This window comes from Triturus cristatus, chromosome 4_2 (genome assembly GCF_964204655.1).
Source record: "Triturus cristatus chromosome 4_2, aTriCri1.1, whole genome shotgun sequence".
NCBI lineage: Eukaryota > Metazoa > Chordata > Amphibia > Caudata > Salamandridae > Triturus > Triturus cristatus.
In genome coordinates this window covers 519,034,847-519,047,754 of record NC_140586.1, presented here as the reverse complement: position 1 = coordinate 519,047,754, position 12,908 = coordinate 519,034,847, and the positions used below count along the sequence as shown (strand labels likewise).

Genomic DNA, 12,908 nt, shown 5'->3' with positions numbered 1-12,908 from the left:
AGAGTTAAAGAAGAAGCAAGCCTTTTCGCCAGGAAGCCTGCTCCCTAAAAGAAATGTAAACCTGTTTAATTGGTTAATTTGTAAATATAAAGGCTGCTTGGAAGCCAGAATTGACTTTAATTGACAGAATCAGTTTAAGCTTCAGGATTACAATGATTTACTCTTTTTGAGACGAAAAGTAATGGTATGAGTTCTTGAGTGCCTGCCTGTAACGGACATATATAAAAAAATATATATTTGCACTAGATGCTGTCTGATTGTGAATGACAAATCTATATTTTCAAAAATCTTTATCTGAAACTAATCTTTTCTTCACATTTTTAAGCAATCCATCTTATATAGTGTGTAATAAAAGTTTAACAAATGAAATACATATTCACAGAGTTTTCTGTCATAGGCTGGCACCTTCTAGCCCTAAAATACACAAGTCACGTTTTCCCACTGCACCAACCAGGATTCCGTTCTGTGGCTCTCTGGTCACACAGACAGTGATGCATTAACCAATAGAGGTTTAGTAATGTAAAATAGTGCAATTACCACTGATTAATTCAACCTGTATTTATTTTTCCATTCAAGGTGTGTGTGTTAGTCTATGTGCAATTACTGGAAAGTGAGACAAATATTATAATTACATAATATGCTATTCTTTATAGCCATGCCATTGGCCCGCCCTCACACTTACTGACTCATCCCCAACTGCAGTGAGAATCACAGTTGCCATACATTTTTTAAAGCACTTCGACCACTAACCTGGTGCTTGTTGCTAAGGGGGTGCTGTAAACCATCTGAAGCGGTCAGTAATATACCTGGAGTCTGTTGGCTGGGGCTGCTGTAACACTCTGAAGCTGTCAGTAATACACCTGCAGACTGCTGGTAGGCGCTAGCGTAAGCCCCCTGAAGCTGTCAGTAATACAACTGTAGACGGCTTGTAGGCCCAGTGTAACCCCCCGCCCCCAAGCTGTCAGTAATATACCAGGAGCCTGTTGGCTGAGGCTGCTGTAAACCCTTTGAAGGCGCTTGTAATATACCTGGAGCCAGTTGGTAGGCGATAGTGTAAACCCTCTGAAGCCGTCAGTAATATGCCTGCAGACTGCTGCTAGGCGCTTGTGTAAGCCCTTTGAGGCGGTCAGTATCACACACACACACACAGGGAGCTGTCAGTGTCATACATGCCTGGCGCTGGTCAGTAGCGCTGCCCTCCGCTCGGGGCCGCGTCAGGCGCGCGCCCGGCCCCGCGCTCCTCACCTGATGTAGTCGTTTCTGCAGAGGATCATGCCGCTCTTCGTGTAGCAGGAAGTGCCGATGTCGCCCAGCTGGGCCTGGCAGCAGGAGCACTTGAGGCAGCGGCTGTGCCAGTAGCCGTCCATGGCGTAGAGCAGGAAGCGGTCGGCTATCTTCCCTCCGCAGCCCGTGCACCGCTTCCAGCAGAGAGAGGCGGCCGAGACGGGCGCCGGCTGGGAGCCGCTGCCGGGGTTCACCATGACCTGCAGGGGGGCGAGAGAAGACATCATCAGCCTGGGCGAGCGGGAGATCGATGGCTCAGTCACAGTAGTAGCGGCCTCCTGCCGAGGCAGGACGTGCTGGCACTTGTTGACTCGACTCCAGGTGACGGCCTCCCTCGCCTCTGTGGGCGGGGCAGCTGCCAAGAGCCCAGGACAGAGTGCCCCCCTCACCCCACTAGGGCGCTAACTGGAACACACCTGGCAAACAAGCACCCTGGGGCACAAGCGTGAATGCAAGGTCTACCAAAAGGACACTCTTTCACACAAGCCATCTATTTATGTCATTCTACAGTTAGCTTTTTATTTTACCCCCTTCTTTTAAAATAGTTCCACAACAAAGCAAATTAATTAAGAAATGTCTCCCTTTTTTGGGGCAATATGTCCCTCCAGGCATTGCCTGGCGTTGGCACGTCTGTCTGCCTGCATACATGAATATTCACATGATCAGAGGGGCGGCGCCCCGGCCACATTTCAGTCGCGCACTTCAGAAGTGCTCTTGCAACTCTGAACTTGTTGAATCAACTGTTCCGGGGCATGCGGGCCGGCAGCAGACCGGCGGAGCCGGTTCCACAGCCGCTAATCCCTTCCTGTTGTGGTTGCAGCACTCACTGGGGCGTGATGCCTCCATGGTATCCTCTCAGCCCAGGCTGGCTCTGGAGCACAACAGACATGGGGCTTGGGGGGCGCCTGGTAACCCCACACAAACACCACTTCACTCCAAGCCGGATAATCTGCCCTTGATCCGCAGTCAGAGGCGGCCAGTTGGCCCTTTGAAGATGGCGATAAGAGCACGGGACGGGACAGCGGGAGCTGAAATGGAAAATAGCCGGGCCGTCTCGCCACAGTAAAGTGTATGCGGGTACATGGGAGAGTTTAACCCGGAAGCATTGCTATGCGATGTTCTGAGGAGACCTTTTCTGCCCGTGTCAGGCGTGAGTAGCTCACCCAAGGTCTGGCCGTCTTTCCATTCTGGCTCTAAACGTGCATTTTAAAGGTAAAACTAAAAGATGTGCCAACGTGCATCTAAACACGTCTAAGTACGAGCTCCTCACGCCGGCCCGTCAGAATGAATTCCGAGAAGGCGGTCTCCTCTTTGGGTCCGTTCACCCTTCTTCATCCAAAACTCGGGCACCTCTAACCCCCAAAAAAGATCGCCTTTCTAAAATAACGAGGTAATCACATTATAGAGTGCGCAAAAGAAAATAGAACCCACGTTCACTATCGTGTTAAGGGTGTAGTTTCTAGTTCCCAGGTTGCATTCTGGTACATGTAGTTTTGTCTCCCAGACCCCATAAGTGCAAAAAAAATTTGTCCGGCTTCTCAGAGGCGCGTGGGTGGTTTTGAAAGGATTTTACACATTTTAAGATCTCTGCCGCTGTTCTGAAACAAACAGGCGCATTTCACTAAACTGGCCTCGAAGCAAAACATGGCTATCTTGCTACCTACAGTGGATGGCGCGCTGCGCGTCATTACTAGTAAAACAAACTGATGTAAATACGGTGCTTGGCGGTATAAACAACACCCATTGTGCAAAATGTCTCAAGTCCAAAACAGGCGGGGGGCCCCTCTCTGCACAGGGAGCGTGGATGGGCCCGACCAGACTAAAGATGGCCAATAAAACCCTGCTTGTAGTCCACTGTTAGAAGCACGGTCTCGGCAGTAAGGGAGGGGCCAAAAATACCCCCACTGCCATCACAGGACAGCTGCTAACTTCAACAGCACGACATGCAAACCAATAACGTTTAAAGCAGGTAAAAAAAAACATATCAACAGTGAGACTCGGCCATCAACATTCGTCCTGAAAACCGCACAATAAAGCAGATTCGTACCAATTACGCTGTAACAAAACACTAGGACTCAGAAACCAGCACCACTCTAAAATCCATTAGCATTGTAGTTACCCAAACGCATCATACCTTTATGTAAATTGATTTATCCGATGCATTACTCCAGAATTGCTTTTGTTACATTTTCAGCCCCTGCACTAAACACCGAGGCACCATTTCCTGCCTTTCAACTCTTTCCCCGACCTTTTTAATCGCTTCAGATTTCTTGAAGCACGTTGTGCGCTGCCTGCCCCCAATCGTGCTTGAAAGGTAAATATATGAAAAAAAGGAAACGTTAGACCGACAAAAGCGTCCAGTAACCCCATTAGCCAAAGCTCTTAAGGACAAGCAATACCTTAATGCTGATTAAATCTAAGAGAGATGAATCGAGAGGGCTGACCAGAAAGTGACTCCCCAGATAAGCAGAGGACAGACAGGTCCCTCCTCGAGTTTCATTTAGAGTTAGAAAAAAAAAAAAGCTTTTAACTTAAACAGGCGCACTCTGGTAATTACAGAGCCTGGCAATTTGGGGACTGGCTGCAGGCTGCCGAGGGGAAAGGCAAGCTGGCAGCTCGAGGGAAGCTCGCTCCACTTTTAACAACCTCCCTGGTGCTGCTTTTTTTTTTTTTTTTTTTTTTTTTTTAATGGAAGGCCTGCGAGAGAGCCAGCCAGCGCCTGGTAATGAGGCGCAGGAAACGGGTCTCTTAACGTGGGCCTGGAACTTAATGAGGGGGCAGGCCTTGAGCATTTGAAGAGGCAAGGGGGGGCAGCACATGGACAGGGAAGGCAATGTTTTCATGACAAGTGTGTGAGGCATTATGGACATTTTCCCGTCTACGCCCTCCCAAATAATACCCCAAAACAAATCTAACCGGGTGAGGCGTCCGCAAAGACCGAGTGCACTTGTAAGTAATATCCGATTTGTTACGGCTCCAGTCCACACATGGTTGACTTCTAGCTGGTGCTTTGACACTCACTTAAGGGTAGCGCCTTGAAAGCTTGCTGGGTGAAGTCTGCCCTCTGTAAAAGAACAATTAAACAGTCCCTCTTGCGGCACTCTTTTCCAGCTCCTCGAGGGCTGGAGCTCCCCGGCAGAGGCACCACGCCTGTCTGAAATGGCGAGTGCCCGGTGGCAGCAGGAAGTGACACCCCAAGGGCGCTGCTGCCCGTGCCCCGGTACACCTAGTGTTTACGTAAACTTTGACAGTCCTATGCGTCTCATTGAGAACACCCTCCAGTACCTGCTATGACCCGTGACCTCCAGTGCCCATACAGCACACACACTTCCTCGTCGTGCCCACCCTAGGGGCTGAATCGCCCTGCCAACCACCAGTGCTCGCTAGCAGCTCCCTAACCACACCCGTCCCATTCACACCCTTCTCTGGTGCACACACTGTGTTTGTGCACGGTTCACGAGGTTTGTTATTCACCGCAGTGATGTCATCCGACAGTCAGCTGGTTTACCCGTGATGCCACCCTACCCTCAACTGATTTCTGCTGGCCAGTAGTGCCAGCTACACTATCATAAACAATAGTGCCGTTTGCTGCCTCCAAGCCAAAGTGCCTGCTGCACTGTCACGAACACAAGTGCCTTCCAACCAGTGCCTGCTTCGCGATCATAAGCACACACTGCTGCCTCCTCCACGCCACTGACCGCCAAGAACTGTTGCCCCTCGCCCCTTTTCCTATGAACTCTCTCCGCTTTGCTTCCCAGCACCAGCTCCCTGCCACTTACCACTAGTGACTGCTCTGTCAAACAGCGCCTGCCCCCTGCGTCTCTGACCACTCGTACCCAAGTCATCAGTTGTCTCACCACTGTCGGACGTCTTCCCCAGTTTTCTGCCGCTCCGACCACGAGCGACTGCTGCCCCCAGCCCCTGCCAAGGAGCCTACATTCTGCATCTTAGGTCCGTACTTAGCGCCCTGCCTGCGTCCCCGCTGGTACACGGTCTCCCTCCACACTTGCCTACTCCGGGCGTCTCTTCCTGGTCAGCGCTTTCTCGGGACACAACCGGTGCCCACTGCCTTCACCTCCCCTTTTCCCTTCCCTGCAATGCCCGAAAATTCTTTCTCTGACCAGCAGCGATCGATCCCTGTCTGTTCACACAAGTGCCCCACTCTGTCCCCTAGCCACCCCCTGCTTCTCTCCTCACTTGCCTCACTCCGCCACCAGCTACCCCACTGCTTTTCCGATCACTCAAGTGTCTCACCCTGCCCACCAGCAACTACCCTACTGTATCTCTGATCACTTAAGTGCCTCCTCCTGTCCACCAGCAACTACCCACTCTGCCTCTCTGATCACACTAGTGGTGCACTGACCGCCAACGACTACCCCCTGTCGCTCTGATCACACAAGTGCCCCATCGCTCCCTGTACACCAGCCTCTCCCCCATGCCTCTGATCATTTCAGTGCCACGCTCTCCACCAGCAACTACCCAATGCCTCTTGATCACACAATTGCCCCACTCTGTCTATCAGCCACTGTCCCTGCCTCTCTGATCACAAGACTGCCTGATCTCTGCCCGTCCATTCTACCGCGCCTGTCCCTACGTGCTCGTAAAGCCAGAACTGATATATGAGATAAACACCACATCTTACGAATCGAAGCAAAATACTACATGTTACAAAGTTCTGCAGAGGCATTTATTCCGAGTGTCCCGGGGTGGCAGCCCGCACCCCAGGGCCGGCCCGTAAACACCTAGCAGCGGGGACGCCGGGTCCCATAGAGGGCAGTAGTGCCCGCACACACCAGCCTTACCTCGCTCTGGGATCGCGGCAGCCTGGCGGCCGGGAGGAGAGGCGCCGTGTGCTGGCCCGGCCCGTCCGTGGGGCTGGAGAGGGGCTCCCGAGACGAGAGCCGAGGGTGGAGCGGAGGAGAGACGTGAACAGCGGGAGCGCTTCCTCTCGACCGACCCCTGCAGTACTTTGTATTCCCGGGAGCGGGGCTCCGCTGAAGAGGAGAAAAGAATACAGCAGCAACGCCAAGAAAACAGTCCGTCCCGCGGTCGTGGAGACGGGGAGCTGTTGGGACGGCGGCTCGGAGCGCCTGGCCTGGACTGCACGGCTCGGGCTGCGGTGGGCGCTGCCGAAGGTTGTGCCCGGGACTGTGAGGCTGGAGGCGGGCTGTGCGGTGTCTCGGAGCGGCGGCAATGCGGACAGGCTGCGCTGCGTTGTACCTCCGGCTCCCTCCCCTCGTCTCTCTATACAGGCATGTGTGCTACTGACAGAGCAAACCCTCCGCCAGCCCTGGCCCCGCCCCGGGCCCCGCCCCCAGGCGGAACCACTACGGGCAGCAGGGAAAGTATGAGGGGCGGGGAGCAGCCGAAGAGCAGGGAATGCAAAACACGGCGTGTAGCACGGAAGAACGGGTAGCAACAAACACATAAATAAAAGCAAGACTGGGAAGAAGGGAAAGCAAAATATGTACATTAATACATACATGAATATGTACATGTTAGCATAGTAAGACGGGGTAGCAAAACAGTGCAGGCGTCGCAGGAAGGGCTATCAAAAATATACTTCCAACACGGTAACGCACGTGATACTTAAGACAAGACATTATTAGCCGTAAAGAAAGCGATAACAAAACTGTCTAAGAATTGACAAAAAACGCTCGCTAAGTAAATCCATACATTGATACATACATACAAGCATGGCAGTAGGTTGGGATAGGAATAGACTGCAAGCGTAGAGGAAGGGATAGCAAAACTGCAAGTATGGGAAGGAGGGATAGCAAACCAAAACGCAAGCGTGAGAAAAGGGGACAGCAAAACAGTGAAAACATGAGAAAAAGGGTTAGCGAAGAATGTGCAGCATGGGAAGCTGTGGTAATAAAGCAGTATAGAGACCGCACAATACAAACTACATTAAAGGGATAGAAAACAGCAACCCCGTGCACAGGATGCGGAGACGATCTAGTGACACCTACACCTACATGTAGTGTGGGAAGAAAAATAGCAGAAGACAGCATAGCGTGTGCTACACGTAGAAAGGTTACCGGAGCGGTACCGAGAGAGGGGGTAGCCAAACTCACTGCAAGACCGGCAGAAAAAACAGCAAAGCACGGACGAAGGAGATGTGGTAGCCAGTGTGGCATGGACCCTGAGGAAGGAAACGGACCCATCCCTGGCTGACATATAGCAATAATCAGGGTTTAGCGGGCCACTAGCCCCATGGGCCTGGTGCACTGCACCTGCTGCATTAATGAAAGCTACGCCCTTGAATGTGAGGCAATTGGTCGCAGAATGGGAACTGGGCCCGGGCAAAGTGTCTACTCAACATCCTGTGATTCTGGGCATATTACTTAATGTCCCCGTGCCCAAAACAAATCTGACCATGTGTAATGTAATCTGGTACTCATATAAAGCGGCCCGATGTCTTTGGGCCAAGTTTACACAATATAAAGCGGCAACAGAGCATCTGGGGGAGAAGAAACAAGAATCCACAATGTGCATGTAGCATGGGCGAAGGAGTTAGGAGAGCAGGCCCTTATGAGCAGCAGACCCGACCAATCACAGTGTGGCACTGAGGGAGCCCTTCCGGTGGGGGGCAGGAGGCTTGCCCCCCTGCCAAAGTCCAGGCCCTGCTCAAAGAGCAGAGTAGGTAGTCCGGGCTGGTCCGGGGACACAAACGCTGACCGTTCCCACGACAGTCGACAGGGATACCTAGGATCGTAACATCTCCCCTCTTGGGGGAGATGAGCTTGAATCCGAGGTGTATCTTTTTAACAACACGCTTCTGCAACCTTCGAGTGGCCATCGACCGCCCTCTGTCGGTGGGCCTGCGTTTCATGCTAAATAAACCCAATTCCCGCTCTCACTCTCCACAATAATTATCCAGTCCAAATCCTTTCAATGAAAAGTCACGCTGGGCCAGCTTTTTAACGTCTGAGGAGGGGGGTCCTTTGTTAGTTCTTTACAAATGTTGAAAGGCTGTTTCAGGTGAAATTCGGAAACTATACTGTAAGCGCTGTTTCTCTCCCACTAAAAGGCGTTCCGGGTGAAACGCAGAGAGCGTCCTGTCAGGCGAGTGTGGTTTCAGAAGTATATGCTTATATTCTGTTTGGAGGGAAACTATTTGGGTTGTGTTTTTCCAAATCATCGTAAAGGTTGCAATAAGAAGATGCAAAAGCTGAGGGATCGCAAGAAGTAGTGAGTTTGTTAATAAGGAGAGAAAACAACGGCATCCCAGAGCATGACTAAATGATCTCTTAAAATCAGCTGGAGCCTAGACTAGGTTTGTAAGAGAGACATTTCGCGAGAACACATTCCACTCAAGCCGATTGCCCTGCGCGTTCCACAGAAGGTCGAGTTACGAAACAGTCTCTTGTTTCTATTAGTCAGAGGAAACGCCCACGCTCACAGACACCGGGCATATCGCACAAGTGAGTGTATGTAAGTCTATGGGTGTTTAATCACTTCCGTCTTTAAAATCCGCATTCATTGTTATTGGTTCCCTGGCCTTCTTGGATTGGTTTCCTTAGGTCTCTGAAACCAATACACACCCATTAAAATAGGTCTAGTGGAAGATTCACAAACCAGCCAATGTCTTCAATGTACAGTTTTATTATTTAGTTCCCCTGCTGTATTTTTTCCAAGTACAATACATGTGTCCTAAACGTTTTTCTATAAAAAAAATGAAACTCTCTAAATCAGCAAGCATTATAAACATGAGTGAATAGAAGACAGACTACTGGAATAGTCCATCACCCATGCATTCGGAATTATTGGAACACATTAGTGACCATTCGTTCTAAAGCTTAACCATTTTCCATTTCTTTCACCATCCACTTCCCATGTGGAAAGTGCTAACACCCAATAGTAAAAGTGCCTTGTGTATATGGAAAGGGGGCAAAATGTGTTATGTACAAACCAAGGAAACAATGGGCCCAGGACAGCAATGTGTTTCGGCACAGTTGCAGCTGGCTCTTGTGCTAAACTGAATATAGAAAAACAGATAAGTGAAAGGGTAAATGCTTGAATGAATCTCAGCCACCGATAATTCGTCCAGCCTGCATTCCTGTCCATCATTGTTGGCCCACTGTACCACACCAGACCGGCACCACTCATATGCAATGAGCCTTGGCCCTGCTACAACAGGAAAAGCCCAGCCCGAAAGGTCAGATCGGGGGAACAAATGCAACCCCTAACTAGGTTCAGTCTTCTTGGACCGCATCAAAGAGGGGCAGCTTGAGTTCTATGCCACGGAAAGCACAGGACCCGTGCCAGAGCATAACTGTCACATGTAGGGCATTTCACTGAAAAAAGGGATGGATTACTGGTGACAGACCGCTTTCCAGTCCACCAGTTTTTTAAACACAATGCCTCTCTAGACAAGGACCAATCTTCTGCAAATCACATTAGTGTGACGGTATGCCCAGATGTGGTATACTGTTTGAGTGGGCATGGCTGGGCACTTCAGGCTAGGTTATTCTTCCTGGATTAAGAGCAAGACGGATTTGCATAATGTTGGTCCCTGTTTCGAGTGGGACAGTGGCCCAAAAAAACTTTGTCCTGGAATTTGGCTACAGTAAATACCAGTACCTGACCTTGAATCAAGGAATTCTCTCTTCACATTTTTCTTTCTGATTTGAATAGATCCTGTGCTGTAAACACTGTCACACCAGGACTGCGCATCTGCAACAAACTTTGTATAACAACTTAGAATTGGTGTTTAAGAGTCTGCCTATACAATTCTTGTTCAAGATGAAGGCAATACATACCGTTAATACATGATACGTTTATTATTGTCACTGGGGCTTGTCTAACAACCACAAGGAACAGTATCCAAAGCTAAGGAGGAACGGAGCATGCTGCCTCACATCCCAGCACTCAGTTCACTCAGATGCATTATGGTAAATGTGGTGCATGATAATACTTACTTCAGTAAAAGCCTTTCAGCGTCAAAAAACGTTATTTCAATCACTTTAGATCATAAAAGTTTAAGACATAACAAAACATCACACAAATACATAAAAACAAATAAATACAACTAAATAAAGATAAAAAATGTTAAACGAGAGAAATACAAAACAGTTAAAAGGAGTTCTTAATAAAACAGAAGCAACACAACGTACAGATGCATACAATAGCAGCATGGCAATAATATAATCCTAATAGAGGAAGTCATCGGTATTACAAAATCAGTAAGGCACCTGGACACCAGTCTAAACCAGTTCACAACTAAAAACTGCTTATGCATACTTCGCTCGTCTTATCCACATTGCCTTTAAAAATGTAGCCAAACAGAAAACCACAACCCGGCCCGTAGCTGATTTCAATATTCTAAATACCACCTGATGATTCCTGATATCCAGGTTTTTGCAAAGAGGAACAATTCAATCTCGAATCACGGGCGGGAGAAGGAGGCAGAAATATTATGCCGGTTTGAACTTCTATTGCGAAGTTGACAGCTAATGCGAAGAGTCTCCCATATAAACAAGTAGGTACTAGACATACCTGCATAGTCTGAATCAAGTTGTGGCCATCGCACCATGCTAGTCATTCATTGACTTACTACTATTGGACACCGGATGAAATTAAGTCAGGCCCAGATTATTATATGGACCATCCCTTCAATGTTCAAACCGGATGCTGAGAGTATTCAACTCATAAGGCGATTATCGATCTACCGACTTTTCAGTCGTCTTTGACTGCTCAATGCCCTGAAGAAGTCCTATGTTATAGGACGAAACGCGTTGGCTGTTGCCTGCTTCAAAAGAAAAAATAAAGAAGATACATTTCACACTCTGCGTTTTATTGAGCCTTAACTATTCATATGTATATGTTCGCTCTATAGTGGTGCAGCTCTGATTTTGTGTTTGTAAAAACTGCTTATGCATACTTCGCTCGTCTTATCCACATTGCCTTTAAAAATGTAGCCAAACAGAAAACCACAACCTGGCCTGTAGCTGATTTCAATATTCTAAATGCCACCTGATGATTCCTGATATCCAGGTTTTTGCAAAGAGGAACATTCCAGTTGGAGCAGAGCTGATAGTAATGTGGACAAAAAAATAAAACATGAATCGGAGATTCAGCACTCCCTCGACAACCCATGCAAACTTGATCAATGGTAATAAATCCATTTTGCCTATTCCTAGTAAAGGATTTAACAGGTAGGGATCCCTATCTGAACTGATGGTAAAGCTTTCTCGCTATAGGGGGGTGATTTCTTCAATGATGCTCTCGTAGGAAGCCACTGGTTTAATATCAGCCTTTAGTTTTTCACCACTGTTGGTGCAGCCAGTGCTTTTCAGGATTGTTCTTCTTCAGTAGAGAATAGCAAGTTGTTTGAGAGGTGATGGAAATGCTGCTCACAGACAGTTGTCTCCTGTCTCTGTACCACTCACTGAGGGCAGGTGCATCAACCAGAGCTCCTCAGCTCAAATCATCCAAAACTAAGCTAAGCATTTTGACCACATCCAACCACACCACAAAATGCAAATGGTGAGAGGATTTAGAAATAAATACATGACATTGCACAGCATGTAGCACATGATGTTTTTGAGTACAAACAGGCCAACGTTGTGGTGCAAAGTTTTTCACACCATGCACAGTAAATATGTTTTATTAATCCCTAAACATTTTGTACTCATTCAAACTTCTTTCAGATTTCTGTTTACATTTCCTGGGTAATGAAAAGGCCCACCTAAGAATAATCAATAAAAAGGAACGATCAAATGCAAGTACAATGGGCCATTGCAGCAGTTCATTTAATCACTGGTACTGACTTAAGTATTTACCTTTAGCAAAAGCAACTCGGGTTTGCTACAGGTGGTGTCTGCAGTGAATCCCTGCCTAGGGGGTGTTTTGAGGAAAGATGTCCCACCCAATTCAATCCACGCCCAATGGATGCCCTCTTCTAGCTAGTATGCCAGAACATGTCAGTGATTTACATATTTCAAGGGGTGATACTATGCGCAAGGGGGTGGGAGGCAATGTGTGAGATGAATGATGCAGAGATCTTGTTATCAAAACTAGGGCTGGGCAAAAGTGTATACTTATGCTCGCATATTACAAATACTTCTAAGGAAAATTACACATAATATGCAAAACCCAATTCACCTGTCATCTCCTGTGGCAACTGTGCACGAGGACATGCGTCGCATAAAATAATTAAACGAAATACCTGCAAGTGTAACTGGGAGGAAAAGAGAAAGTATGTGAAATATACAGCACACAAAATACGGATTTTGCTCGTGTAAAAAAAAAAATCTCTTGGGCCTAAAAAACCAAGGGAGGCTCATGAGATGCAAGTGAAGGGGAGACACATCTCGACATCAAGACACACACTCAGGGGAAATGTGCATGAGTGGGGTGCAAATACTGAATATTAAATATATGCGCCTGTAAGTCACAAGTTTGGAATGCTGGAGTGCAAACAAAACTTTGCATCCGCCTGTTATCGATACATTGGGTCCCATTAAATCAGGTGGTAAATAACACGTTACGGTTCTTAGATCCGGCTATTTGACATTAGTGAAATGCGTGTAAAGATTTCTCAGTGCAGTGTGCACAGATCCCTCATAGTGCAGTAGGATGCAGTGCAGTGCAACGCTATAGGCACGCATGCCATATGC

General features: G+C 48.2%; 1 protein-coding gene across 2 annotated transcripts in view; it reads right to left on the bottom strand.

The window, feature by feature from the left end:
- Nucleotides 1–6,550, bottom strand: part of LMO4 (LIM domain only 4) — a 42,202-nt gene extending 35,652 nt beyond the window's left edge. Inside the window, exons 1-2 of one of the 2 annotated variants that reach the window (XM_085602126.1) lie at nucleotides 6,087–6,550; nucleotides 1,246–1,484 (exon numbers count right to left, since the gene is read on the bottom strand). In XM_085602126.1, coding sequence (XP_085458252.1) covers nucleotides 1,246–1,481 — 236 coding nt within the window. In that variant the 5' untranslated portion in view covers nucleotides 1,482–1,484; nucleotides 6,087–6,550. Of the gene's footprint in view, nucleotides 1–1,245; nucleotides 1,485–3,418; nucleotides 3,859–6,086 lie in introns of those variants that run through there. The other variant, XM_085602127.1, reaches the window with a different exon arrangement.
- Nucleotides 6,551–12,908: the final 6,358 nt, after the last annotated feature.